General features: G+C 39.2%; 2 protein-coding genes across 2 annotated transcripts; one reads left to right on the top strand and one right to left on the bottom strand.

Moving 5' to 3' along the window:
- The first annotated feature begins 648 nt into the window (after nt 1–648).
- On the top strand, nt 649–24,453 carry mtap (methylthioadenosine phosphorylase). The gene is made up of 8 exons (XM_087841734.1): nt 649–747; nt 3,004–3,090; nt 3,245–3,303; nt 3,526–3,693; nt 16,429–16,531; nt 18,137–18,376; nt 22,794–22,916; nt 23,413–24,453. The coding sequence occupies exons 1-8, from the start codon at nt 649–651 to the stop codon at nt 23,449–23,451; spliced, it is 918 nt and encodes a 305-aa protein (XP_087697860.1). The 3' UTR covers nt 23,452–24,453.
- A 488-nt stretch (nt 24,454–24,941) lies between these two features.
- Nucleotides 24,942–27,391, bottom strand: cdkn2a/b (cyclin-dependent kinase inhibitor 2A/B (p15, inhibits CDK4)). Its single transcript, XM_006787112.2, has 2 exons — nt 26,988–27,391; nt 24,942–26,087 (listed from the first exon to the last, which is right to left on the bottom strand). The coding sequence occupies exons 1-2, from the start codon at nt 27,120–27,122 to the stop codon at nt 25,827–25,829; spliced, it is 396 nt and encodes a 131-aa protein (XP_006787175.1). The 5' UTR covers nt 27,123–27,391; the 3' UTR covers nt 24,942–25,826.
- Between the last annotated feature and the right edge of the window lie 411 nt (nt 27,392–27,802).

Here is a 27,802-nt window from a genome sequence, read left to right as displayed (position 1 = left end):
TCTTAGGAAGTTAAAATAATCTCTCTGAGCACTGCATGTTCTGAACTTGGGTGTAGCCTCTGACGTTCACTCCTATGAAGACTGGGATTTTTTTAACATACGCCTGAATGGTCCAGACCAGCACACTACCAAAAAACAGAGGCGCTCATACTTGCTGACGAGTGCCTACTTGCTAATCAACTGCGTTTGATTAGCAATACCTGGCTGCTACTTACTGTCTTAATTCGTATGGAAACAGTGAGGGTGTGCTTAGTTTTTCACAGGACGGCAACATGACTGTTGGTAAACCATAAGATATGTAAATATGAAACCAAAACAAAAGTTAAGCGAAGAAATAATCTTTTACTAAATGGTTGTATACTCAATGAACAAAATCTTGCATACCAATTTTTCATTATATACCTGACTTGTTTCTTTAATGTTGCACTGGACGTTTGACGTGGTCATATATAGATGTAAATTGTTTTGCTAAATACTGTCATACGATTAATTCATTACTTCTTTTCTTTTTAATTGTGCATTTAAATATATAAACATGACCAGAACAAACATTACTATAACAGGGATGTTTTATACATAAAAATAATCAAATGTTGCTTTGCTTTTATTTTGGAAAAAAAAAAAAAAACAAACAGGAAGAGGAATTTGATGTCCGCTTCCTTTCGGATGTATAAAAGCCTGAATTTTTCTAGCTCTACTGTTAACAGCAAGAAAACTGTCGTTATGGCGTCCGCTGTACCTATTAAGGTATTAACATTTACTTTAATATCGTTTTAGAAGTTTTAGTAATTGAATGCTGTGTGTTTGAACGCGCTGACAGAGGAGAAACATCCATGAAAAATGTAACTTAAAGGCTGCTGGGGCGCCGTTATGTATGCCAGGAAAAGCCCTTAACCGTTAGCACCGTGTTAGCAAAGCTTTACAAGTCTGTAAAGTACGCTCCCTGCCTTAATAATATAAGGTAAAATTCAGGTGCTAACGTACTGATTTCTGTTAAGGTGTCATACTGTTAAAAGAAGCTAAAGAGTGATTATGTCAGGTACAGTTGGTATGGCACGCGGCCAGAGTAAGTGCACGCGGCTGCTGTACTGTTACAGCTGTCAGCAGGGTATCAAAAAATGACAACTGTGCAGGTCATAAAAGCTCAGTACAAGAAGCCATTACATGTTAAAACGTTGCATAACTACACTTATTATCAGAAAGATGAAGTGGGGAATGAAATTGATTGCCGTGTTTATGCAAGCAGCTTTTCAACTGCTCATTAACACAAATGTGTAATTAGCAATCACATGGCAGCAAGTCCATGCGTATAGGGATGCAGATGGATGTTCAAGATGACCTGCTGAGCACCAGAATACGGAAGATGGGGGGGGATTTCAGTGACTTTTAACGTGACATTGTGTTGGTGCTACACAGGCTGGTCTACTGGGATTTTCCTCCACAGTTTACAGAGAGTGGTCTGAGAAAGAAATTATCCAGTGAGCAGCATTTCTCTGGGAAAAAGTGCCTTGTTAATGCTACAGGTCAGGGGAAGAAGACCAATCTACTTCGAGGTGATGGGAACAAGCTTACTAAAATGAACCATAGAGAACTGGAGAACCGTTGCCTGGTCTGTGTATTGATTTTTGCTCCAGCATTCGGATGATAGGATAGAATGTGGTGTAAACAACATAAAAGCATGGATTCAGGCTGGTGGTGGTGGTGTAATGTGACGGATATTTTCTTGGCACACTTTGGCCCGCTTAGTACTTAACTGAGCATCGTTTAAACCCCACACTCTACATGAGTATCCGTAGTTTTCAAGTGAAATCAGAGCTACTGGGACACACCCATCAAGATGCCTGTAGCTGTCCATACTTTGAAACCACTGATCCTGGCAGCAGTGTAAGGTGATCAATTCTCTACAAGTTGCAAGTAGATGTCACTGAACTGGAGCTTTGGGAGAGGCATTGCCACTTTCAAGGTTTTAACTAGAGCTGCCGAGGCACAATATGGAGTTTCTCTTCATATCTTTGTTTTTCATCCATGGATAGATGATCCAAGCAGAAACAGGTGTTCCCCCTCCTCCTTGTCTTGCGGTACATCTAACTGTCCGCTATTGGTTGTCACGACAAAGTATGTTTTGCCCTATAGGGTAGTGAGTCACATACTTGGTTCATGGCGCAGCTGTGGGGGAGACAGACACACCGGAGCTTGATCAGCTCATCACGCCTCCCTATTAAACGTGCCGGGACCTGAAGAGTTGGTTGTTGTTGTGTGTAGGACGCAGCTGGAAAGCTGCGGGCGTGTTTTAAGGAAAACGACAACCGGAATAAACATGTGTTTAAGAGCGAATATGTGGTCAAGTCTGTCCTTACTGCCACAATGACTTAAAACTATGGAATGTTTAATGACCATGTCTATCCCTTTATGACCAGAGAGCAGCCACCAAATATGCAACAATAATATTGATGCTGCAGGAGTTGCTGCACTAGCTATGACAGTGTACTGGTGTGTGCTAAGCAGTTGTGAAGTATATTCAGTTTTTGGTTGAAACTGATAGAGGGATGTTGTGTCAACCCTATGATTGTTTTGGACTATGTAGTTAGTGATATTCTTAAATATTTCACTTATTTACATTTAAACATTTTCTAGACAAAAAAATCATAAATGAGCCACGAAATAAGCTGTTGGATGTAGTTTTTTCCTATTAAAATATAGTGAAAGGTTAAGTATAAATTAAATCATTTAATAAATGGCAAATTTGGCACTATTGTTGGCAGCTCCGTCTTTCTTTTGCGTTTTTTTTTTAAATTTTTTTTTTACTGCATCCATTCTGTGGTCTTCCTTTCAACATCCTTTGTCCAATATATCTTCTGTACTTCCATTCTTCGCATGTATGATAGTAAATATGTAATTAGCTGCTTTGTGGTTTTGTTTTTATTTTGAAAAGTCTTAAAAAAAACGTGTTTCAAGAGATTCATTCTATAGAATGAAGTTATGAACTGTTCTCGTATCTTTCAGATTGGAATAATCGGGGGTTCAGGTCTTGATGATCCAGATATCTTGGAGGGCAGAACTGAGCGCTATGTTGAAACACCATATGGGAAGGTTAGTTGTATCTTGTGAAGTCGTGCTCCAGGTGAAGTAGTATAAATATTAGACTTTACTTGGGTTATGCCCTGTCTTACTTGTGAAATATTGTACTGCCTTGACAATGAAGTTTGTGTGTATATATAAATTATCCTGGTCCTCCTTTAAACAGCCATCAGATGCCCTGATATTGGGGAAAATAAAAAATGTGGACTGTGTTCTCCTAGCAAGGTAATGTGTTTCCCTTTTTTTTTTTTTTTTTTTCTTTCCAAATTGTGAAAATTTCCTCTCCTTTTTCTCCATCTAGTGGACAACTGTATTATTTGCACATCCTAGTTATTTCATGTAGTGTGTGTGTGTGTGTGTGTGTGTGTGTGTGTGTGTGTGTGTGTTTGTGTTTGTTTTTTTTTTTTATAATTACACACATTAAATGTTGAATTTTGCTATTCATAGGCACGGGAGACAACACACCATAATGCCATCCAATGTCAACTACCGAGCCAACATTTGGGCCCTGAGAGAAGAAGGCTGTACACATCTGCTGGCTACCACTGCCTGTGGCTCTCTCCGGGAGGAGATCCAGCCAGGAGATATTGTCATCATAGATCAGTTCATTGACAGGTTAGTTCTGAGTCCATTAGTAGGTTAAGATTCAGACATACGTTTTCTGACACATCATGAAACTAGGTTTTCTTTCAGGAAAAGTAGAGCATTAAGTGTAGGCGGTGATTTTTTTTTGTTTTATTTTTTTTAATTATTATTATTTTTTGTAGGTGGAGTAAAAACCTGGTGATAATTCCTATGAACACTTCCTGTATAGAGTGTGGAGCTGATCAACAGTTCAGTACAGGGATGGCAAAAAAAAGAATAGGAAAAATAGTTCTGATATATATATATTTTGTTTCTTAGATAAACAAAGACCTCTACTATTCAAATATGAAAAAGGAGCTCTGCACCACACTCATGACATTCAATCAACTCTTAACCCAACACTTGCATTCTTTCATGGCTAGGTGTATCTACTAAAACTCTCAGATGAGTTTGAATCCTCGTGACCTCAAGCTCCAGGTCAGATGTGAAGTTTCTGAAAATCTTGTGAATGCGATAACTCAAGAAGGAAGTCTAAAAGATTAATATGGTGTGACAGCGCATTCATCGTTTCTGTGTACTGATTGAACTAAACTAGCAGGGTTTGTCTTTTTTGAGTATATAGACAGACCAGTTTTTGCTAAATGTTTACTTTTGTTCCTATATCTAGACTGACTCTGTCAGAAGTCATTATTAGTGGTTATCCTGTGAGTCTGTTGTGCATCCTCTCACATATCGCAGGGATTACTGCTACTGGTAATCCCTGTGATTAGGTTTTCTAATTATTAAATTAACTTCATGCTTGCAGAATTCTGTTGCAGAATACCATGTTTACTAGGGGTGCAACAATACTCGTATCGATATTGAACCGTTCGATACAGTGCTTTCGGTTCGGTACGGACAGTGCAGCCTAGGCGGAGTAGTCGAACGCAGATTCACTGAGCGCAGCGCAAGCTAGTGAGACAGAAGTTAAGCTCTCCTTGCAACATGGCAAATTGAACCTCCCCCACCCACATTCAGACCTGGCATTTGGAACTATTTTGGTTTTCATGTGACGTATGACCCTGAAGGTAAGCGCGTCATGGACTAAAGTAAAACAGTATGTTGGATGTGCCACGCAATGCTCAATTACATTGGTGGGAACTACTGTGTTAGCGCAGTTAGCTCGTTAACGTGTTGGCCGTCCAGCCCCACACACGGGGCGATCTGTGGTAGCTCGTTAACGGAGATTTGCCGTGTTGTGGCGTTAATGTCATTTCAACGAGATTAACGCTGACCGCACTAGTGGGAACACAACGATTATGACTGCACATTTACTCCGACAGCATCCTAGTGCAAAGACAAGTGGAAGCAGACAAAAACAACAAGCACGCATGCTACAAACTTTACCCGAGTCATTTAGACAGCCGTTAGCACATGATTCTCCTTATGGGGACCTGATATGTTTAATATGCTGCTGAGAATATAGCCCAGAAGAAGCGTATAGTATAGCTTTTAGTTTGGAAAGAGCCATTTCTCTGTAATAAACTTTCTTTTCCAAAGATGAGTGATTTCTCGATCAGATATATTTATTTTTTTTATTACTTTTTTGTTTCAGCAACATTAAATTTAAAAACTGTACTTTTGAGTTAAAATATATATTTATAATTTTAATAAATGACAAATTAAAAAGGCATGAACTTTTTTTTTTTTTTTTTGTATCGAAAAAATATCGAACCGTGACACCAAAGTATCGAACCAAACCGTGAATTTTGTGTATCGTTGCACCCCTAATGTTTACCTTGTATTCACATTAACACATTGGCCAGGTTACTGGATAAGCCTAGTTAAATATTAGTCTAGTCTGCCACAAGTTTTACAATCGTCTTTATTATAACGTTCACGTTAGAGCACGGTGAGAGTGGTGTTTGAATTTGTTTTTCTTCAATTTAGAGCTTGCAGTTAGGAGGGAGAGATAAGTGTCCTTTTTTTTTTTTTTTTTTTTTTTTTTTTTTTTTTTTTTTTTTTTTTATAAAAACAAATTTTCAGTGCATAACATGCTATATTTCATCCACAGTATCCCGTTCAGGATTCTCAAGCCTGTGGCTCTGTAGCAACTATTGAGTTTTTTGCCTGTTGCTTTGGCAAAAAAAAAGAAGATGGAAATAAACAATTGTTATATTTAAATATTTTTATTTCTATGTATCACTGCTTTAATTGACTCATGCTTGCTATGGCTTCCAAATTCAAAAATAAGTCACTGAGGAAACTAATGAATTTACAAGTGCTCGTGCTGATGCCTTTAAAACTGGTCTTTTTCAAAATCTTTTATGTATTTATTTACCATTTTTAAAGCAATTGGACCACTTTGTTTGTTTTTATTAAAGTAGACTATTTCAAATTTGATTTATTTGAACACATAAATGGCATCATGGTGGTAATTGGCCTAACCCTAAAAATATTTTTCTTCTCCCTCACAACACCGTTTTATAATTTATAAAAACTAAGAAAACATAGTTCTGTAATTACATTGATGCTACAAAAATATCGGATCACTGTAATGAAAATGCAACTACAGCAAGCATGTTGGAAAGATTTTAATTATTTATTAATAACCTATACTTATGAGTATACAGCCTTCTAAGGTACACATGTTTTGCAGATCCATGCTGAGGGTTGTTTTGTCAAAAATTGCTCTTTTGATAGTAAAATTTTAAAACTTCTGACCTAGAGACAGTTGATTACATTAAAATAAAGAGTTCATATTTGTTTAACAATGACTAACGACATATTAAGGAAGTTGGCTGTTTTGGCTTGGTCTCTAGTCTCCACACTAAGCTGTGGCCACCTACGGCACAAAATGTTACAATTTTCCAATAGAAAGCATTAAAGTCTACCACAAGAAGCTGTCCTCGTAGTGCTGCAGACCACAGTGACAAGCACCTGGGGAGCTTCTCAAATGGACTGTTTGTGACTGTCCCCATCACTGCCTAAACAAAACTAATTACGGTTATTAAAGACATTTCCTGTTTGAGTTCACCGACGTTCATGATAAGCACAAATGTGCAGTCTTATAGTATCTGGATTATAAGATACTACACCCACCATTTAAAGAGATGTGAAGCCCTGGATGACCTCTAATTTCCTAAATCTAAATACAGGTATTACTATTATTACTCAGGATTATCAAGTTGTCCTAAAAACTCTCTGTAAAGCCTTCAGTTGATCAAGAATGCCGCAGAATAAGTATTGACAGGGACTAGAAAGGGAGACCGTATTTCTCCCATATTGGCTTTTCTTTATTGGCATCCTGTTAAATCCAGAATCAAATAATAGTAGGATAATGGTAATGCTGTGGGTGCAGTGTTCCTTGACCTAAAAAAGGCTTTTGACACTGTCAGCCATGACATACTACTTTCCAAGTTGATAAAATTTGACTTTCAAAGCAAGCAGTTGATTGGTTTGAGTCCCATCTTCACAAAAGAGAGCAGTGTGTGAGGGTTGATAAAGATAAGTCGTCCATGTTGGAAAACAGACTGGGTATTCCCCAAGGATCTTTTCTTGGCCCATTGCTATTTAGTTTGTTTATAAATGATTTGCCTGCCAGTTGTCCAAAAGCTAACTGCCAACTTGATGCAGTTATACACGTACCAGCTAAGTCACCTGGCGAGGCAGCAGACACCTTAACGGTAAATCTAACAAAATCATCTTGTATTGAATTAAAAAAACAAACAAAAACTGTTTGTGTTTTTCTATTAGGAAACGAAGTTCATCTAATTATTTTAAAATCAAGTTAGGGAACGAAGAAATAATGGAGGTAAAAGATTTTAAGTTTTTAGGAATAATTTTAGATTCACATCTTAAATTTGACAAGCATGTAAAGAAGATTTCTAAGATGGTCAAGGCTAATCTGAATTGTTTTAAGTTAATTTGGCACTATGTACCCACTTCAGCAGCTCAGTTATTTATGCATTTCATGACATTCTCTCATTTTTCATATTGTATGACAGTTTGGACCCAAGCGGCACGATCTACAATTCAGCCTGTGGTATCCTTATATAACCAATCTTTAAAAATGATGGATTAAAAATCTGTTCGGTGGCATCACTGTCACATTTTAAAGAAATATAATCTACTTAGTTTTAAGAGTTTTAATCATTTGTGTTTTCTTAAATTAGTTTTTAAATGTATAAATACGATGGCCCCAGAGTGTCTCAATAGATACATCCAGAGACAAGATGGTAATCGTATTACTAGGAGCAAGGTGAATGGCAACTGCAAGATATTATATCGCACATTTGGTCAGTCAGCTTTTTCCATAAAGGCTTGCCTTGTGTATATGTGTCTTTTGAATGCATTTATTTAGTCGTCAGAGGTAACAGCTGGAAAAAATACTGCTGGACTGTAGGGCTGCCACGATTAGTCGACTAGTCACGATTACGTCTACTTTTAAAATCGTCGATGACTAATTTAATAGTCGACGCGTCGTTTGAAGCTTTGTAAGATCCCAAAAGACGCAGGAATAAGTAGTAGGATTTAAGAGTGTAATAACAGGCTGAAACAGAAGATGGCAGCACTGCATGTACAAGGATGTCAGCTGCCGTTAAACCCCGACGAAGAAGAAGCTGTGTCCCAGAATTCATAGCGCAGCCCAGCTCAGTTTCCAACAATGGCGGAAGCTAGTTAGTTTTAATATTACTCTTATTATTCTTTCTGTGTCACAAAATAAATGTTTAACATATTTTCAGGCGAGAATGTAGCTGTGTAAACCTCAAATATCTACTCAGTTTATCAAGACACCACATATTTTCAAAAGTGCTCCAACATTTTCGGAGACGTCTGTTACCCACCAGCTCGATAGCGAGCCGGGGTTCAAGGCTCACTAGAGCCGCTGAGAACACCGGACTCCCGGCAAATCGTTTTCAAGCCCACCGCCGTCTTTCGCTACTCAGATTAAACATGATATATAAGTCACTTAGATAACTTAAAAATTTTATTGTTTGTCTTTTTTCAGTATTTTATTTGTTCCTGAGTAAATCGGTTAGGCTGAGATTAAAGTTATAGTTTTTACACAGCTGAATAAACGTCAGGCAGACAACTGATTATCAGTTGAGATGCTCGAGAATATACTCCGGTGTCCTGTTATATTTTAGATAGCAAGGAGTTTATTAAAGTTCACCAAAACAATCTGCAAATTTCATTAAAATGTAATAAACTATCATCTTGTCTTTATTTTTAGTTAGCACATACCTTAAACACTTCAAGCTGTAAGCTAATGATAGTTATATAAGAGCAGATGCGTGCTGGTGCAATAAGCTGTACGTTTTGCGTCCAATGGACGCATGATCTGATTAGTCGACTAATCGCAAAAATAATCGCTGATTAGTCGACTATAAAAATAATCGTTTGTCGTTTGTGGCAGCCCTACTGGACTGGTAACTTATCAATCCTAATTGGCTAATAAATACTTGGCTTTCAATTTAAAAAGACGTCAAGGTTTACCTCTTATCTGTTTGATAACATTTAGTAAGAGAAGGATAATATAGCTTGATTAGTTAGCTTGTTAAAATATTTTATCACGCAATGCTATAAAAATACACTGTGTGCAGCAAATGTACAATCCGGTTTTGGGATGGTAGTTCTTCCATATACAGACTGAAAGGAACGTTTAGTATCCGTGCAACAATTACCGGTAGTAACAGGACAAGTGACTGTCTTTAAAAAGCCAAGGATCAGTGTTCAGACTGGTATGTGCAGTAAATATTCAAGGGAACAGGTTGAATTGGTTTATAACCTGTCAGTTTGCTTCTTGTCCACAGAGTCAAAGTGTGACTCAGAGTAACCTTGTTGACATAAGGATGACTCTTTTTAAGTGTCTCTGTCCGTGCACCGAAAATACTTGACTAAAAGAAATCATCTCCAATTAATAAACTAATAAAGATCCAGTATTTTGAGGATTTTATAGATGTAAACATATGCAAATGAATGCACTCATATATGCACTTTGATATTTGGTGTCAAACCACTTTCTAAAACACACTAGATATCTTATGGCAAAAAAACTGTGTCTAGTATTGTTTTATCCCTCAAAATCCACAAGAATTCGCAGCTTCATCTTTAATGCTCATTATTTTGTATTGTATGGAAAAAATCCTACTTGAGAGAGAAAACAGCCTCTGGTTAGGAAGCACTTGGTGATGGTGGGGAGGAAGGGGCAGCCATGTTCTACAGTTTTTTATTTTTTTTAAGGTGAAGGGAAAGAGCAGGGGGAGAACAAGCATTGCGATACGATGACAAATATGACAAAACAAACTGGGGGGGAGGTAGATAAAAGGGTTATGGCTTGCAAGTGATTGCTGGTATTGTATGGCTGTGGTTAAAACTGTAGCACGCGACCGAATTCTTGCTTAAACACACATGCTGGTAAACCTTGATAATTTCTTTCTGTTTCATGGAGGGAAAAAATAGCTTGTCAGCTGTTTCTGACCTCAAGGCATACACACATACTTCTGCTGTAGCATACCAAGAGCACGACCTTGTGGGAGTGTTGTTCTCTCAGTTAGCTGACAGCAGAGATTTTATTAAATGGCACAATATGTGCATTGAGAGGTGTAAAAAGGATTCCTTATGACTCATGAGTTGGCATGCATCTAGCTGAATGGAGATAAGTTGTAGTCTGCCTTCCCTAATTTATGTCAGTGTGTTCTATTATGAATTTCAACATGAGCGAGTTTGCATGTGGGTTTGCCTGTTTTGTTGAAGTCGATAAACTACTAGTATCAAGAACAAACAAGATCTGTTTATCGGAAATGAGGAAGTTGCTTGTTGGGACATGCACAGACTTGTCCCACAGCATGTGACAGCATGCTGTGCTGCTGAAGGCTTTACTTCGTGCCATCACCTCTGCTTATTTGTTGTGTGCAAACCACATGGTCACTATAAGAGCTTACTTTGTCAGATTCTAATCATGGCTAACACTGTGCTAAATTGTACTTTTAAAATGCATCTACGGACTGTCAGGTTCTAAGTTTAGCCTTTGCAAGAAGTTCTTTTGGTTTTGGATGCAGCTCATCTTATATTGCTTTATGCACACTCAATAATCCAGGAAAAAAGTTTATGTAGTTCATGTAGATTCAGTGTTTTCAGCACGATAAGTGTTTCATCACTGATCCAAACAACTTTTTTTGGTTTCAACTAACTGCAGGTTTTCCCAGCCACATGAATAATACCGTTGTATTATGGCCGACATTAGCACCATTACCTAATAATGGGCCACAAGATCGGTGTCATGACTGAAGAAGTTAAAATTACTCTTTACTGCTTCATTTATTTTTTTGTTCTTCTTTGGCCACTTACGAGTTTGGGTTGCAGGGTCAGTCTAAGCAATAATGTCCAGACCTGTCTCCGTCTGGCCACCTCATCCATCTCTATCCATCGGACATTCGGACATTTCTGAGCTAATAAACAGATGGAATCTCTTCAGTTGTTCCTGGCTGTCCCTGGAACCTCCTTCCAGTTGGAAGTACCTTAAATGCCTCATCTAGGAGGCGTCCAGGCAACATCCTAGTCAGATTCCTGAACCGTCTCAACTGGTTCCTCTTGATGGGTTCGGAGCAATGTTCCCTCTAATTTTTCACGTGTCTGAGCGAACACACAAACTCCCTGAGCGGTGCCTTGGACCACTGTGAGCAACATCAGACGTGTGCACTGTGGTCACGCCGGCATCGAATCCATCCAAGTTACATGGTTTATTAAAATATTCAAATTACAGCATTTATGTTAGACTACTTTTAATTAACTGCTTTAGCCCACTTACAATGAAAATGTAAAAAATTCTAGTCATTCACCTGTGTAGTATGTTAACACTATTGGAAGTAAAAATAACTTTAACTCCAATTTCGAAAACACAACTTAATTTTTTTTTATAAAGCTCTGACTTGTATTATGAGTCTGTGGTCTGGGAGAGAGTCCTGTAACTCTGTCTGCAAAATACAGGATATAATGACCAATGCTAGGCAATTAATTATATAGTTACTACTTCAAAAAAAGTTACTCAGTTTGGCAAACAACAAAGTTTTTTGCAGCTATTTTTTTTTTAAACGCAGCCAAGGCGTTTTTAAATAAACATTTCAAACTATTTACAGAACAATCAGCTGTTCTGCATCAAATTTGATGCCACACAAATTATTTGTGCCTCTCCAAAAAATAATTTCTGTCCACTATGAGATAAAGGAGAACAACAGCCTGATACCTGCAGGCCTGACAACAGCAGATGTATCACTGCTGTAACACCTGTAACATTCAGCAGTTGCCTCATTGTTCTGACACACACAACAAAACTACACTACACACTAACTACACAAGATTTGCGCTAAACGTCTCAAATCTCTCACATCTCAAAGCACCGCCGTCACTCCTAAAACTTCCCCTGTTTCTTAACAACTAGATGCCACGTTGCCATATCATTTTTTTTGAGTGGTCGAATGGTACTTTTTTGGACGAATAGGAAAGGGAGAGGGGGGTGGAGTTTGTTTTTGCTCACAGGCGGAGAGCGCTTTCAAGCCTTTTTTCTTATAAAACGCAGTTTTTACCGTTTCTTCCCGCAGTAAATATAAACAACGATAGTATTCAGCAAGGAAACCAAACATTGCAGATATTTTTATCGTAACTCTGGTTTTTGTGGCCTATCAACACAATTTAAAAACTGGTATAAAGTCCACACTTTTTCCGTCAATTGTTCCGTCTGTCCTGCTCACATCTCCAATAGTTGTCCACGTTGTCATAAACGTGGCTTCACTTCACATCAGCCACGCCGCTTTGCCAGTTAAAACACCGGTGTCGGCACATAAGGACGCTGTCATAGCCTGTCAATGACGTTGATTAGCTGCGTATATACGAATGTGAATCGCATTATTGGCTGGACTATGGGATAAGGCGGCATCGTTCTAATCCCATACAGGTGCAGCCAGTCACTCACTGACTAACACTGCAAAACAGAATTGTTAAAGTATTAATTTTAATTTGAATTCAGGTTAGATTTTTTTTTTTGTGCGCAACGCAGATTTTCTGTGCGCAGAGACCGTGCCCTCAGTGTGCAATTGCGCACGTCGGAACATTGGTTCGGAGCCCATTACTCAGAACTATCCCAAAGGACTGAGCTCCTCACCCTGTTTGATTGGTAGCCCCGACACCCTTCATCCATTCTTATACTTCAGATTTGTTTGTACAGGAAATATTCAGATGCAGGGTAACTGGTTAAATTGCTTTGTAACCTGATTGTTATCACTGTTCAAACTGTGACTCAAGTAGGGACTTTGGTTTGAACCTGAGGATGAACTCACAAAAGGGATCAAACAACATTCTTTGTATAGTTTTGAAGTAATTATACTTTTTGATAATTACAGGGTGTGTGAGCCATTTTCTACAACGGCAATTGTGAAGTGAAAAATGGTAATGAAACACCAGACCATGATAACTTGATTTTTGTAGCCTTGTGCATTGTACTCATCTCCTTGTTTATCCAGCACATCATTGTTTAATGGTTTTAAACTGAGACACAGATTTCTGGAGCTCTTTTCAAACACTGATTTTTATTCTTCCACTGCCAGGGTTATGAGTTATGATGGGGTTGGGCATCAGCTTAAGAGATTTCTGACAGAGGCATTCATATTTTGGATCTCTAAGATAATTATTTTAGGATTTGGTAATCCCAAGGGGAAAAAAAGGAACACATAAGCTGTGCCATGAGTCAGCTGTGTATATAAAAAGACATTACAACTATTAAATGACACATCTGGATTTATGCACAGAGTTTAAAAAATGAGTATTAGAAGGCATACTTTTTTTTTTTTTTTTTCTCTCATTCTTCAAAAAGCTGATGGTGTTTTGGTTTCTGCAATGTATAACTCACAGCAATCCTCTGTGTATACACCATATATTTCTTTGTTTGTGCTGGGGTATCAGAACTTTTGGCTGGACGAGTTTTTGGCATAGCTTGAAAGTCAGATTTTTGCTATCATAAAAGCTCTGCACACACTCTTTTCTCAAATGGCTTCATAAGGCCATCACCTGGAGCATTTAAGAGACTTTTCATGCTCAGCATTTTTTTTCCTGCTTTTTTTTTAATTTATTCTGTGGTCCAATTAGGCTCAAGTCTCAGGATCCCAATTAGGCACTCCTTTATTGTGATCCGTCAGGTGTAGCGCTCTAATTCTCCTCCTTTAGTTCTTACACAGGCTGTAGGTGTGTTTTATGCTATTGTCCTGCTGAAGTAGTAACGAGATGGAAGTGTTCATTCACTTGTTGTTCATTGAAGTGTTGATCTGAAATGAATTGCCAGCAATGTCACAAGCACGGCCCAAAGAACAATCACACCCGCTTCAACTAAAACTACTCTTGCAGATGTCAACATTTCACCTTAACTGCATTTTGTTAGAAACAACATTATGACTTATTTGACCAACATACAGGTCTCCACTATTCATTGTGTTCCTTGTCCCAAACATGTCTTTCCTTATTATTCTGTGTAACAGTTAAAACAGTCACACAGCCTTCTCTGAACAATTGATGCGTCTACTTAAATCTTGGGAAGCACTGACATTAGCTCTAGTCATGCATGTTGAAAACAAAACCAATGATCTGCAGCCGAGGCAACTCAGTCTTCCATTTCATGATGCGTTTTTGTGTTTTTTCAAGTATGAGATTTCTCTTAAGGTGCAAAGCACACTGAGGCAAAGCAATGTGGGGTGTGTGCTGATATGTGAATCATCAGATTTGATGCATGGCTGGAATTCCCCTCCTTATTTTAAAAACAAGTGCTGGTGTCCCATTGACGAGCGCATCATTTCATGCTGCATACCTTTTGATTGGTTGTTTGGTCAGTATCTTTCATTGCAAGTGTATTGCAGGACCACTGCTGGAAGCCACCATCAATGTATCATCACAATTCTTTCACTTACGTAATCTTTCACCTTTTGGATTACTAAAGTAGTCCGATGGGTCTGTTTGGTGTATACCAGCAGAACCTCAGCATGATGCAGCTAATGCTTTTGAATACAGTTAAAAAGGAAATCATGTGAATGTGCACAGTCACTTCTGGCAAGCTGTACAAGAAAAGTGCAAAGCGGCCATGAAGGCAAACAGTGGCTACTTTGGTAAATCAGTAATATGAAGTAAATTTCTTCTACAGTGAAGAAAATGGCTTTGTCCAAACTGCATCCACACAGAAGTCCCTTTATACAAAAGAAGCTAAGAGGCTACATGGGAGCACAGAAATCCTGATGTTTTCAGGTCACTTGGATAAGTGAATCAGCCTTTTGTGCAATCCTGACCTATTGCCATGAAGAACCATGGGGACACAGGCTGGCACTTTGCCTCTTGCAACAGCACTGACTCAGCAGAAGGGAAAACTTTAGGTCGGTTGTTATAGCGAAGCTTGAGACCTAGCTTCTTCCATTCTGTTGTTTATAGTCCTGACTAGGGATGGGTATCGTTTAGGTTTTATCCGATACCAGTACCAAACCGGTACTTTTGAAACGGTGCCGGTGCTTAAAGAATGGAGAACACAAAATTGGTCCAAAAACCTCTCATGTTCAGCTGTTTTTTGGTTTGTGTTTTTTTTTTTTTTTTTGTAAAAAGAAAACAATGTTAGCCTTTTATGCAGCTATAGGGGATTTATGGTATCACTCTTGGCTGGAAGCAGTGCTTAATCAATGGAAAAAACACAAACTTTATCAAAAAACCTCTCATGTTTAACTGTTTTCCACTTTTTCTTTGGTCATTTTAGCCTTTTTGGCCAGGGTGAAGGGAGTATCTGCCATCAAACAAGAAGACAGCCACATGTAACTACAACGGTGTTTGCTAGTTCACCTTACATGCATTAATTTAATAACGTGGTTAGCTTACACACGAACAACATTAAGCTACTGACCCAGAGAAGAACGGGTGCTGCTGCCATCATCATCAGTCATCATTTCTCCTACACTGGCAGGGCTAGGGGCCAGGACTCTCCTCTTCAGGTTTTTGGGGGATGATGCTAACCCCGGGTCCGATAACAGGCAACCCACCCACAGTAGATGTGCTCGGTGTGAGGTCTCGCAGCAAGCTATCAAATACGGCGCATTTCTCGGCTTTTAACAAAACGCTATCCGTCGCCAGGTGTTTCATCAGATTTGAGGTGTTACCTCCTTTGCACAGTATCACCTTAAAGCCCTCGTTGCAGGCTGTTGAGTTTGCATCTTTTGCTGTGAAGTACAGCCAGACTTTTCACCGCTTCGCCTTGGGCATTTTTAATCTGTAGCTCTGCTCTAAAAGAACGTACGTACCTGGGCCTGCCTACTATCCTCGGAAAGGTAAAATGATTGGCTGGAATCCAAAGTGTATGACATCTCAGGAAAAAAAAAGCACCGAAATGTGCGCTGCTTTTTGGTCTGGTTACTACCGTTTATGTCAGAACCGGTGCCATCATACCACCGGATACCGGTACCCATCCCTAGTCCTGACTGCTGTGAAACTGGTCATGCCACAAAAATTTGCAGATTTCTATGAGCCAAATAGTCATGATTATGAAATGAATCTTTTCTGAACCTCATTCATGTTGACATGTTGTCTAGAATGATTTTGATGGCCATTCCCAGTATTTCTGCAGTTATTCCTCATATCTTTTCATACTTTCTCAACTTTAGGTCAGATAAACGAATTAAACAGAAACAAAGTTATTAATCTTACATCTTTAAGTGTTTTTATATTTTTGTCATGGAAACCCAATCTGCTTTTTTTTTTTTTTGGTAGGACAACCAAGAGGTCTCAAACACTCTACGATGGTCAGCCCACCAGTCCCCCAGGTGTTTGTCATATCCCCATGGCTGAGCCTTTCTGCAACAAAACTAGAGAGGTAAGTCTATAAATCTAAACACGTCCTACGTCAAACTTGTTATTTTGTAACTGACATGTAATTTTGCTCAGTACAGTGGTCCCTTGCTATAACACGGTTCACCTTTTAGAGCCTCGCTGTTTCGCAGATTATTATTATTATTTTTATTATTTTTTTTTACAGTGCATTGTGTTCTGAGTCCTGATCAGCTGTAGACCATTTTTAGTCAATCTCCTTCATGCCGTGTCTCCTGTACAGTACAGAATGCATTCAGCTTGTCAAATTTACATAAATCTTCGATCGCTAGCAGTGTGACTCTGAAGTGCTGCACTGTGTGTTTTCTCCCCAACAAACACAACAATGTCGACAAAACGTTTTGCACCGTCAAAGGCACCCGTGATAGCACCCAAAAGGCAGAGGAAGATGCTAACCATCGCACAAAAAGTTGGACTTCTGGACATGCTAAAGGAAGGTAGAAGTTACCATATTTTCCGTACCATAAGGCACACCGGATTTTAGGGCGTATTAAGCGAAACAAAACAGTCAGATAAGTCAAACTTTACTCATCTCATTCTCCTTGCTTCCTCTACTTCCGTACCATTGATTCATTAATGTTGAATTCTCTGGCGGCTCCTCTATTCCCATGTTCTAAACCTGAGAATAGGGTCTGATCTTTGGTTTCATTCTATAATACTGGACTTATTTTTCTACGAAGGTTTGAACTTTGAGTGTTTAAACAAGAGAGAAAATGTGAGAATGTTCATGCCTGTCTGAGAAAAGTGTATAAAGTGTGTAGTGAGGGGTTTTACAGCCTTAAAACATCTATAATAATTGTAAAAAATAAAGTTGGCTACTTTGCGGATTTCACCTATCGCAGGTTATTTTTAGAACGCAACTCTCGCGATAAACGAGGGACCACTGTATACTAAATTCTCCTAAAGTGATTATTTTTATTCAATGTAAGTATTGATAGCATAAAATGCACATCACTGTGGCTCTTTTTGTCTGACAACGTAAAGGAGGTTTTTTGTGATGCTTTTCTAGACGTTACATGACTGAGGTGCATATGAGAGCACAAATATCCGATGCAGTCAAACTGGACATTAAATGGTCTTTAACCTGCCAGCTTTCTAGCACCAAGTCTAAGCGATGTCCTGTTGGATGGGAAAGTAATACAGGTAATTTGGTGGTGAGTTGTGTGTCCTGTCCTCTGCGGGCTCTGCTGTGGCAGCACCCTCGACTGAACCAACGTACCATTCTAACAAATATTAACCCCGCATCATTTCCAGAAATGGGAACCTCGACTAACGTGGGATATCTGCTGCTGTGTGCTGATGGAAAGGCTTTACTGTCTGATTGCTGGTTACCTACTGTTTTTTGTTTTTGGGCCACAGAATGCACCAGGTTGAATAAAACCATAATAGTTTCCAATATTGACATGAAAAACTTCTCCTGGTCAAGAAAAATAATGGACCTTTAGAGACAGTGTTTTCATGGGGGTAGCGTCTGTGTTTAGAATGAATGTCTGCTTATCTGCAGTAGACTGAAACGGCATACAGATAAGCAGTTGCCACCCAGCCTAGCGGGTAGTGATTTATTCCAGAATGATAGTGATATTCCCTGCAGGTTTTGGTGGAGGTGGCGCGGAGTCTGGGGGTCAAATGTCATGTGCGAGGGACCATGCTGACTATCGAGGGGCCTCGGTTTTCTTCACGGGCAGAGAGCCTGATGTTCCGCCAGTGGGGTGCTGACGTCATCAATATGACCACCGTGCCAGAGGCGGTCCTCGCCAAGGAGGCTGGCTTGTGCTATGCCAGCATTGCCATGGCAACAGACTACGACTGTTGGAAGGAGCACGAGGAAGCAGTGAGTGGCGGGCCAGAGGTCCTAACTGTCGTTTTTATTACTTTGATGTTTCAAGCTTTTATTTGTCTTGTGAGTCAGTGGCAATGGATGATACCCTGTTAAAGTGGGTCAGTTAACGGTGGATCGTGCCTCTTCCCTGGCCCACTGCACAACAAACACCAACCTAAACATTTTAATTTTATGCAACAAAATTAAAGAGCATTATTTAAGAGCTGAATGAATATGACTGATTTTAAGTGTAAGCTTTTTGATATTAGGCCCGAAGATAATTGCACAACTTTAAGAAAAGGGTAGCATAAAGCTAATGGCATTAGGTTGCATTTATCATATCATTTATTTGCAGCCTAATCATCATTTGTTTGTTCTGCAATCCTCAAACTGGCTCCCCTACTTGATCTTTGCTAAGCTGTGATCAGCAGAGTTTGCAGGTGAAGTTCTCCGTTAGTTTTTTGGCTTTGAAAAAATAAATAAATCACTTTTTAACATTAATTTCTTAACAATACACTTATTTTTGGGAGGTTAAGGAATATGCATATCATTCTCCTATGCCAAAGCTTAAAAAAAGGACACAGAAATCGCACCTCAAAGTATGTAGATTCATAATACTGACTAAATGTCAACAAGCGCAGCAGACTGTTTTGGAGTTTACCTTTCAAACCCTCCTAAACGACAGTCACCCTATTCAGCCTGATCCAGCACATGCCCTGATGACTTGTGTTGATACATTTAAAAAAACAAAACAAAGAAGACACTAGCAAGCTAAGTATTGCTTATCATAGCATCTTTTTACGCAGTGCAGACATGGTTTTGTTTCTTTACAATGGAAAACAAAATTTACCAACAAATAGAAAACTGCCTTAAACCACAACATCAGCTCTGGGAACTTTCCTGCTGGCTGGAAGGTAGAAGCAGTGACAACCTTTTAACTCCAGGGTGCTCTTCAGAAGCTCATTCAAAGGCCATCTTGGCAAGCTGTGCGAGGTCAGCCTTGGCCAGGTCACGAGTTCCCTCAGTTGCTTTTGTGCAACACAATTTAAATGCACGTCCACTTCTTGCGTCAAATTGCGCACTAAAATAATTTTAGTGCAATTATATCCAGTCCTCCCTGATTACCTCTGAGATAACAAAGTCTGATATGTTTATGATGCCAAAGCAATAAAAACTCGTACAGAAACATGTTGTCACGTCTGCAGTGTTCAGGTCTGGGAACAAAATTAGTCTTGCCTTTTTGTAATTGGAGTAAATGGGTTAGTTTTAAGCCATTTAATTTTAGTCATTCGATTCAATTAAAGTAAAAAAAAATGATATGGCCAGTTAAGTAGCAGAGGGCACTGTTTATCAGTCTCAGCTGCTTTGGCATTAATGAAATTAACAGCTGCACTAGAGGGACAACAGTGAGACAACTCTTAAAACAGGAATGGTTTTACAGGTGAAGGCCACTGACATTTTTTTTTTTTTTTTTTTTTTTTTTTACCTCCTCATCTTTTCTGATTGTTTTTGCATTTGGCTAGCATGAGGCCTGGATATCTGGATCCTAAAGAGGTTGCACAGGTGGGCCAACTCCTCCAGGATGGCACATTGATGCGTGCTATTGCCAGAAGGTTTGCTCAAGGAGAGCTGAACAGGGCTGTAGAAAGTCAAATCCATCAGAAGGACCAGTATCTGCTCATTTGTGCAGGGAAGAACAGGACAAGAACTGCCAGAGCTCCAAAGTGACCTCCAGCAGGATACTGGTGTGAATGTCTCTGATTAGCTAGAGAGTGTCACCCTAGCTATCATTAGGCATCAGTTGTTTCATTTCAGACTGTTCATGAGCCAAGTGATCTGGGAGATCCCCCAAGACACCATCCATTGTCCCATTAGGAGCATGGTCCAACATCGCTGGGCATGTGTACAAGCATGTGGGGGCCAAACAAACTGAGTACCAGTGTGAATTACAGTAATGAAATATCAGCAAAATGGACTAGTCCGCTGCTTCATTTGATCTTCAGGATGCCTTTTGAATTCAGCTCTCTGTAGGTCGATACTTTTCATTTCCAAATTATGTGGCATCCTTTCATTCCTCCACACTACCCAGTCTGTATCAGTATAGATGTCCAGTATTAATTTTTCCCCCCACACTGAAATCGAATAAATTTGCTTTCATTTTTTTGAGCAGTGTATTTTAAGTAGTGGCTGTAGTTTTAAAGTTTACTGTATCACAACGAGTTTCTAAACCAGATTGTTCACTCTCACTATAAATGATGGGTTAGAGGTTTTTAACATCTGTGCTCCATAAGTAGACAAAAGTATCTGTGGCTTCTTATGGCTTCCGAGTGACCTGGCCTCTGTCAGGCGCTCTGGATTATGCAGTTGATCTACTGTGTGTGGGCGAGCGCTGGCTTATGTAGAACTGATCCAGCCCAACTCACAACTCTACTTCCGAGTTCCTGCAGCTGACCTCTTCCCCCTCCTGTTAGAGAATGCTCGCCACATCCTTCCGCCCCCCCCCCCCTCACTCCCTCGCAGCTTGATACTACCTCCTGGCCTCCCCCCCTCCCTCGTCCCTCTCCAACCAGTCGGCTTGTTTGCCAGCCTCCGGTGGAAGCCCTGCCAGAGGAGGTTGAGTCACACTGAGTCATCAGCTACACTGTCTTCATCCTGACAAATACCACAAAAACATGAACCTAATCATTGAGTGTGACATAAAAACAAGCACTCAAGGGAAGGGTTAATGAAGGTTACAGGAGGTACACAGGATGGAAGTACTGTTGTGCAACTTACTGTAATGTACACTGTAGTTGTGGCTGAATGAATTTCAGAATGATGGATTATGAACTAATACTTCACTGCATTTATACAAAAATATGGGAATGAGAACTCCACGTTTGTGTTGTATAACTGCTTATTGCACCGTTTTGATTTTTAGTTCCTCCATTGTATTGCATTAGCCACGTGAGTAAAGTGATTGCTAGTGTCGTATACATGGTTCAGTAGGCTCGAAACTGAACCATGTAATGAGTCACTAAATTTCAGAACACAGGTGACGGTTGTAAAATGTACGCAGCAATCCCAGTACAGGTGCAAAGAGCAAAATATTGTTTTTCCACCTACTGCTGTGGCTCACTCACAGGTCCTGACGTGACTGATTTGTTTAAGCCGGTACTTTCACAATCAACTGCTCTCCGTGTTGTCCAGTAGCTTTCTGTTTCTGCTGCACTCGCACATGAATGTTTAAATTCTTTTATAAAGTGAAGTGATATTTCATTTAAATGAGTCAGTTTAAAAAAAAATAAAATAAAAATAATGTCAAGTAATGTTATACATAATTCTGTTTCCTAATTTGAAAATCTGTTTTCTTTTACGACCTCAAGAAGTTTTTTTTTTTTTTTTTTTTTAATTGAACTTTTTTTCCTCACCACATTTTATTATTTTTTTTATTTATTTATTTTTTGTATGGTTTTACTAAACCAGTGCTATTAAGATCATATTCACATACCTTTTTTCCACCAGCACAGTGAAGGTGCAGTCAGTTGTGCCTTGGTGCCAGATTGAAGGTTTTATCCATTTATTTTTAAAGGATAGCATTACAGGGAAGAAAAGCATGTGCTCCATTTGCCAGACATTTGTGAATTTCTCACACACACGACTCTGGTTTTGGTGGTTCTTAGCTCAGCAATTTTTTTGTTGCCCTACTGATGCCGGCTTTTTAGCATCACTTCCAGTCATTTGTGGAAATGCACTAAACTGGTTCCACATTGGGGGACTGAGTACTGTTCACGATAACCTTGTAAATTATAGCCACACACCACCTTAGTAATGCAGAAAGTATTTTCACACTAAAGATTATTGGTTTTTGTTTTCAAATTGTTAAAAATTACACCTGTAATGCATAGCTGCAAAAGAAATTGTGTGTTGTTGCATGTAGAATATGAAAGTGTATCTTTCTTGAGAAAAGCAGACATCTACATTAACCGCACTGGTCTTTTACGGGAGGAGTGGGTGGTGTCATTTTTCAGCTGAGTGGATTTTATTCACCATTATGTTGAACTGGTTTGTTCACCGAAGGCATGAAAAGTAAAATTGGTCGTTTTTGTGTAATTGTGACTTGAGTAAAGAGGAGGCCACATTATGTGTGTTACATCTTAGTGACTGTGAGTTCACACCGTCGTTCTTTTAAAGTGTATACATAATCTATTCATAATAACAGCTCTGATTTTACAAGATGGTGCCTCTCTTTACATCATGCTCTGCTTTCAAGAATTGTTCTCAGAGGAGTGTTTACTTCACTCAAAGTAGACAAAATAAAAATACACACCAAGATGGTTATTTTCGAAATGCGTGGCTGTGACATTTTAAAGGAAGTGAAATTTGCACTATTGCAAGTGATTCCTCTTAAATGGCTGCTGTACATTTTTCTCTTTTCTTCTTGTCCTAGGTCTGTGTTGACAATGTGCTGAAGACGATGAAGGAGAATGCAAACAAAGCTAGCAGTATCCTGTTAACAGCAATACCCCAGATTAGTCAGATGGACTGGGCTCAGACAATAAATACATTGAAAGTAAGCCGTCAGCTTTATGATGATTCATTTCCATTCCGCAAGTTGTGAAAGAGGGTCTGTTTGCTTTATATCTGGTTATCGTGAACTTTGATCTCACTTATTTTTCTCTCAGCATTTTTAAAGAATAACAAAACCTGATGGTGCATGGCTGTTTTGGGGGGGAGCCTATTAACAAAATTTTCTAAAAGGGGGGGCTCACTCAGACAATAGGACACATTGTGCTATGTTGGATCTCTTGCAGTACTTGCACCATGATAAACATGTATTAATTAAAATTTTGAAAAACACTCGGTATTCCAGTGTTTTTGCACCGACTGTGCCTTAAATTCCTTAGTTTTCTCTTCAAAACTTTCTTTAATGACAGTGCTAACTTTTGATCAAAAATTAGTACTTTCTTAAAGACAATGTTGATAACAACTTTTCCTAAATATAGAAAAGGCTCCTTGACTCTGTGTCAGTGACACACTTTGGTAATAACATATTTTCTTTGTTCCAGTCGATGGCTCAGTCTTCAGTAATGATACCGAAGCACTAAATGCGGAGGAAACTACTAGAAAGGATAAAGAGACCAGACAACCACCCACACGGAGTCAAACACCGACTGCAAACTCAACCCTGCCCGTCCAATCGTCATCAGTGAATCACAACAAAGTGCCTCACATTAAAGAATCCACTTTTTTTTTTTTTTGTCTTTATTTAGTTGGATGTTCAGTGTTTTGTGTTGCCTCTTCACTCTGATTCAGAGATCACTCATTTATGTCTGGAGCATGTTTTCCTCTCACACAGTGTTAGGTGGGACGGCCCTTCCACTCTAGCTGTAGTTGAGGAAATGGATGTTTGTTACAGTTACCACGTTTGGGTCTAAACGTTCTAATAAAAGGTTTTAAGTATTCAGTATTTTGTGGACACATTTGTGTATGTGTTTGCTGGTTGTAAGCCACTGGTGTCTTAGTTTCTGGTTATATGAAGATGATTTTTAAAGCTTTGCAAGTTTAGCACACAAATACTCTATTACTGCCTTAGTTGCATTTAAGCTTCTACTCTTCAAGCTTGAATCTATTGTCAGCATGAGAATGACTGAACGTCTACATGTTACTTCATTCTGGCTACTCTTGTGGTCTTTACGGAATCATTTCATTTTTATTTGCTCTTTTTGACGGTGTGTTTAATGACTAGAGAAACATCTCATTTTGAATGGCATGCTGCTTTGTACCTGCAAATACCCTAACCAAGTCAGTGAAAAGCTGTCAAATCGGCAGTAAACATGTACCAACAGTGGTAGTGGCGGGGAAACACCCAAATTATTTGCTATACTGACAGTTTGGGGTTTTTTTCCCCAAGCATGAATTGAAATGGGAATTTTATCATGTTGCATCATATTGTAGTCATTTGAGATTTTTCTTGTTTACATTTTCTTAACTTGAACTTACTATGTACATTGCACAGCATATTTAGTAGCCTCTTCTTACTCTTATTCAGCAGCCTGTTTTCTGTAGTATGAATAATTTGTCTCAATAAAAGTTAGAATTTGACTAATCCGAGTTGAGTTTGTGGTTAATTAAGTTACTTGGACTTGCAGTGAATATTTTCTCAGTTGGTTGGTGGCATGTGTTCATATCCTAAGGGGAACAATTTAGGGTGTTTTGTTTTTTGTTTTTTTTTTTCTCTTGAAACAGGAGTGTGCTGGAAATCACTAGTTTAATCTTAAAGATACTTTTGTCTGACACAGGATCAATTAAATCTTATTTGAAAGGGTTTACTATTGTTACCGTTTATAAAAATTTAAAAAAGAAGCAAACACTAGAACTATGGAGTGGATTTCTGTATGTTGTAGAATACACCTTTGGTTATAGGTGAACTTAAGCCATCCTCATGTTTAACACAGCTTTATACAATTTATTTTCTTTAATATCTTTTCAGATTTTTATTTTTTGAGGAGTTACTTTGTGGTACATTACTAACCCAAAACTCTATTAAAGCACCATTAGGCGAGCTCCGTAAACGTCAGTTCTTCACTGAATAAATAAACATTTGCACAAATACTGGCATGATAATAATCCTTACCATGCGCTGTATGCAGTCTGTATCGGCTCAAAACCGCTTGGTTGTATTTTTATTTTCATGTTCGGAATAGAGCAATTAAAATAAGCAACACAAGTAAAGCAGGTGAACAAAGAACAGGCACACCGGGTTGCCTCCAACAACTCCGTACCCGTCAATTTACATGCTGGAAAAGGAAGCTTGACGGAGCAGTTACAAACTTGTCTAATCCTACCCCAACTTAAGAAAAGTTTAATTTATTCAAAAGCTCCTTTGGGATAATTGAACTACTGAGTTCAGAGTTACGTTTTTCATGTATTTTCCATTTGTTTTTAATTCTCCAGTACGCATCCTACAGCAGTCCAGCCTTCACAAACCAGTGTTACAGTTTACATCAAGGTGCAGAATATCAGTATCAGGTAATAATAAGATTAGGACTCAGTAGTGTGCATCCCGGATTAAAAAAAAAAAAAAAAAGAGTTCAAACTTCGCAAAATTTCCAATTTCTTTCTAAAATATTTTTGTATTATTTAGTTAAATATCTGATATGCAAACAATATAATATTTGGGAAAAACTGTACATTATATTTACAACATGTAAAACGTACTCTTAAATTAACAAAAGTTGCGATGTTGTTGTGTGAAAATGTGGCCTACATTTTTACACATAGACCCATCGACAACCCTGATTTCGTTAGAAATAAAATAATGATACACACCGAAAGTGAATAAATAAAGAGCAATATTGGATTTTACAGCAAAACTTCAAGTGTGTAATTTCGGCTGAAGGCCTTTTTAGGCCCCTGCTCTGCAAAGTCCACCTTCAGAACCGGCTGCAAGGGGTTAAAAAAAAAAATAGACATCACAGCGTTAAGGATTTTGCAGATTCTCCAGGAAATCAACAACATCTCCATGGCCGTGCTGTCTGGCTAAATCGACAGGCAGACGGTTTAGCTTGTCCCTGGCCTGTGGGTCTGCGTGGTGCTGCACTAATAGGTGCACAGTGTCCAGAAAGCCCGTCCTAGCAGCGTCGTGCAGCGGGCTTGCCCCGGTGCTTGAGTCCCCCACGTTGGGATTCGCCCCATGCTCGAGTAACAGCTGGGCCACCGACGTGCTCCCCATCATCATTACCTACACACACAAAAACATGACCGGGAATCATATTAACCGATTTAACTGAATCCGATTATTTTACTCTGAAGCACAAAAACTATTTCATGTAAACTCACCGTCACTCACTAATATAGGCGCACATTAAGCACAAGTACAGCGCCAGTTAATTATTTTTGCACTATTTGCACAGACACTTAACCCTGTGCGTTTATTTATTCATGTATTTATTATCATGCGGCTGACTTTAGTGTTGACTTTCATTTTACTTGAACCCGAGTCTTCTACACCCAACCAAAATAGGCCTGCTGCGACTGACGCGACAGGTTTTTCAAAAAGCTCCAAAGAATGTAGATAGGATGGATTATTGTAGTTGTTGTAGTGCAACAACTGAAGGGACAGAGGCATTTCACTACCGATCAGCGCAACATGTGGGCCATGAATTCAAATATACACATATATGTGTGTGTAAATATATAAAGAAAGCGTAAAAATATATTATGATGCTTTATATTGTTAAAGTATTTTTGTGCCACATATATTGCAATGCAGCCTAGTTTTTTAGGCCAATCCAAAGGCAAGAAACAACATTATAGTTTCATTTCACTATAGTCTGATGCCGTTACAGCTTTTACAATAAACCAAAGGGATCCGGGATTGTTGCTTTTCCTCAATAAAAATACGCGACTTCCATAAACACAACAAAGCGCGTCACTTTCAGACCCGTCGTTTCTTTCTTTCTTTTTTAAGGATTACTATTATTATTAATGACATGTAAAAATCTCTAATAGCTAATAGTTGTAAAAATAATAGAAATAATAAGGATTTATGCCTGCGTTTGCCATTTGGAAACTTTGAGTTACCCCGTCTGATGAAACCCGTGTAAGTGGGAGAAAGTGGGCTGTTACTGACAGCACTGACCTGCAGAGCGGTTCGTCCAAAGCTGTTCGTCCCGTTAACTTGAGCCCCTCTGTTCAGAAGAGCCTCCGCCGCTGCCGTGTTTCCCTTCGCCGCGGCTGTGGTCAGTTCATCCTGGAGAGTCATTGTCACGTCCATAAAAACCTGCTGCGATAAGCTCCGTGTCAGGCTGCTCTGACAGGTAGCCCGGTGATGCTTATACGAGGAACAAAAAACGGCACTTAAACGCGACAGGGTACCCGTCGAATAGTCCCGGCTCCTCGCTGGTGTGGTCTACGGTGTGGTCTTCAACCGTCCCCGGCTCAGCAGTTTTTTTGGGTCCCCCGGTTGCCTGGGTCGGATCAGTAACGCCGCTCATTGCCTGCCGGTGTGTGTCCGGGCTTGCCTATCACTTGAATTGAGTGACGTCACCGTCTAGCTGTGACTGCAGAGCCGTTGCAGTGGTGCGACTGTGCGCATGCGCCTCAGAAAATTCGTTTGAAAGAACACGTCCCGCTCCCGGTGCTTAACCGAGTTTTTACTGTGAGGGGATGCTGGAAATCAGCTTTTACCGACAAATGTGACAAACCTCGACTAAACAGAATTGTTTGGGAGTTTTTCGTGGTTTAATTAAAAAACGCAGCGGATTAAAGTAACTAGGTAGGCTGCATTTTATCAAGTAGTGCTGCAGAATCCTCTTTGAGGAAGGCCTATTTATAATTTTGTCTACGAGTTAGCTAAATGTAAGTGTTATATTTTCACAGCATTTCAGTGTAAAAATATTGTACTATTTACTGTTTTTACACCAGTACAGTTTTTAAATTTCTATTTTCTATTTA

Source organism: Neolamprologus brichardi, chromosome 6, assembly GCF_056152115.1.
Source record: "Neolamprologus brichardi isolate AB-2024 chromosome 6, ASM5615211v1, whole genome shotgun sequence".
Taxonomy (NCBI): Eukaryota; Metazoa; Chordata; class Actinopteri; order Cichliformes; family Cichlidae; genus Neolamprologus; species Neolamprologus brichardi.
The sequence above is the reverse complement of the archived record's forward strand: the minus strand, read 5'-3'. Positions and strand labels throughout refer to the sequence as shown.

Coding starts and splice junctions, on each gene's coding strand:
- mtap (XM_087841734.1), top strand. CDS start 649: ATGTCCGCTTCCTTTCGGATGTATAAAAGCCTGAATTTTTCTAGCTCT. Junction 3,091..3,244: donor TTGAAACACCATATGGGAAG/GTTAGTTGTATC, acceptor TCCTTTAAACAG/CCATCAGATGCCCTGATATT. Junction 3,694..16,428: donor ATAGATCAGTTCATTGACAG/GTTAGTTCTGAG, acceptor TTTTTTTGGTAG/GACAACCAAGAGGTCTCAAA.
- cdkn2a/b (XM_006787112.2), bottom strand. CDS start 27,122: ATGGACGTGACAATGACTCTCCAGGATGAACTGACCACAGCCGCGGCG. Junction 26,088..26,987: donor TTGGACGAACCGCTCTGCAG/GTCAGTGCTGTC, acceptor TTGTGTGTGTAG/GTAATGATGATGGGGAGCAC.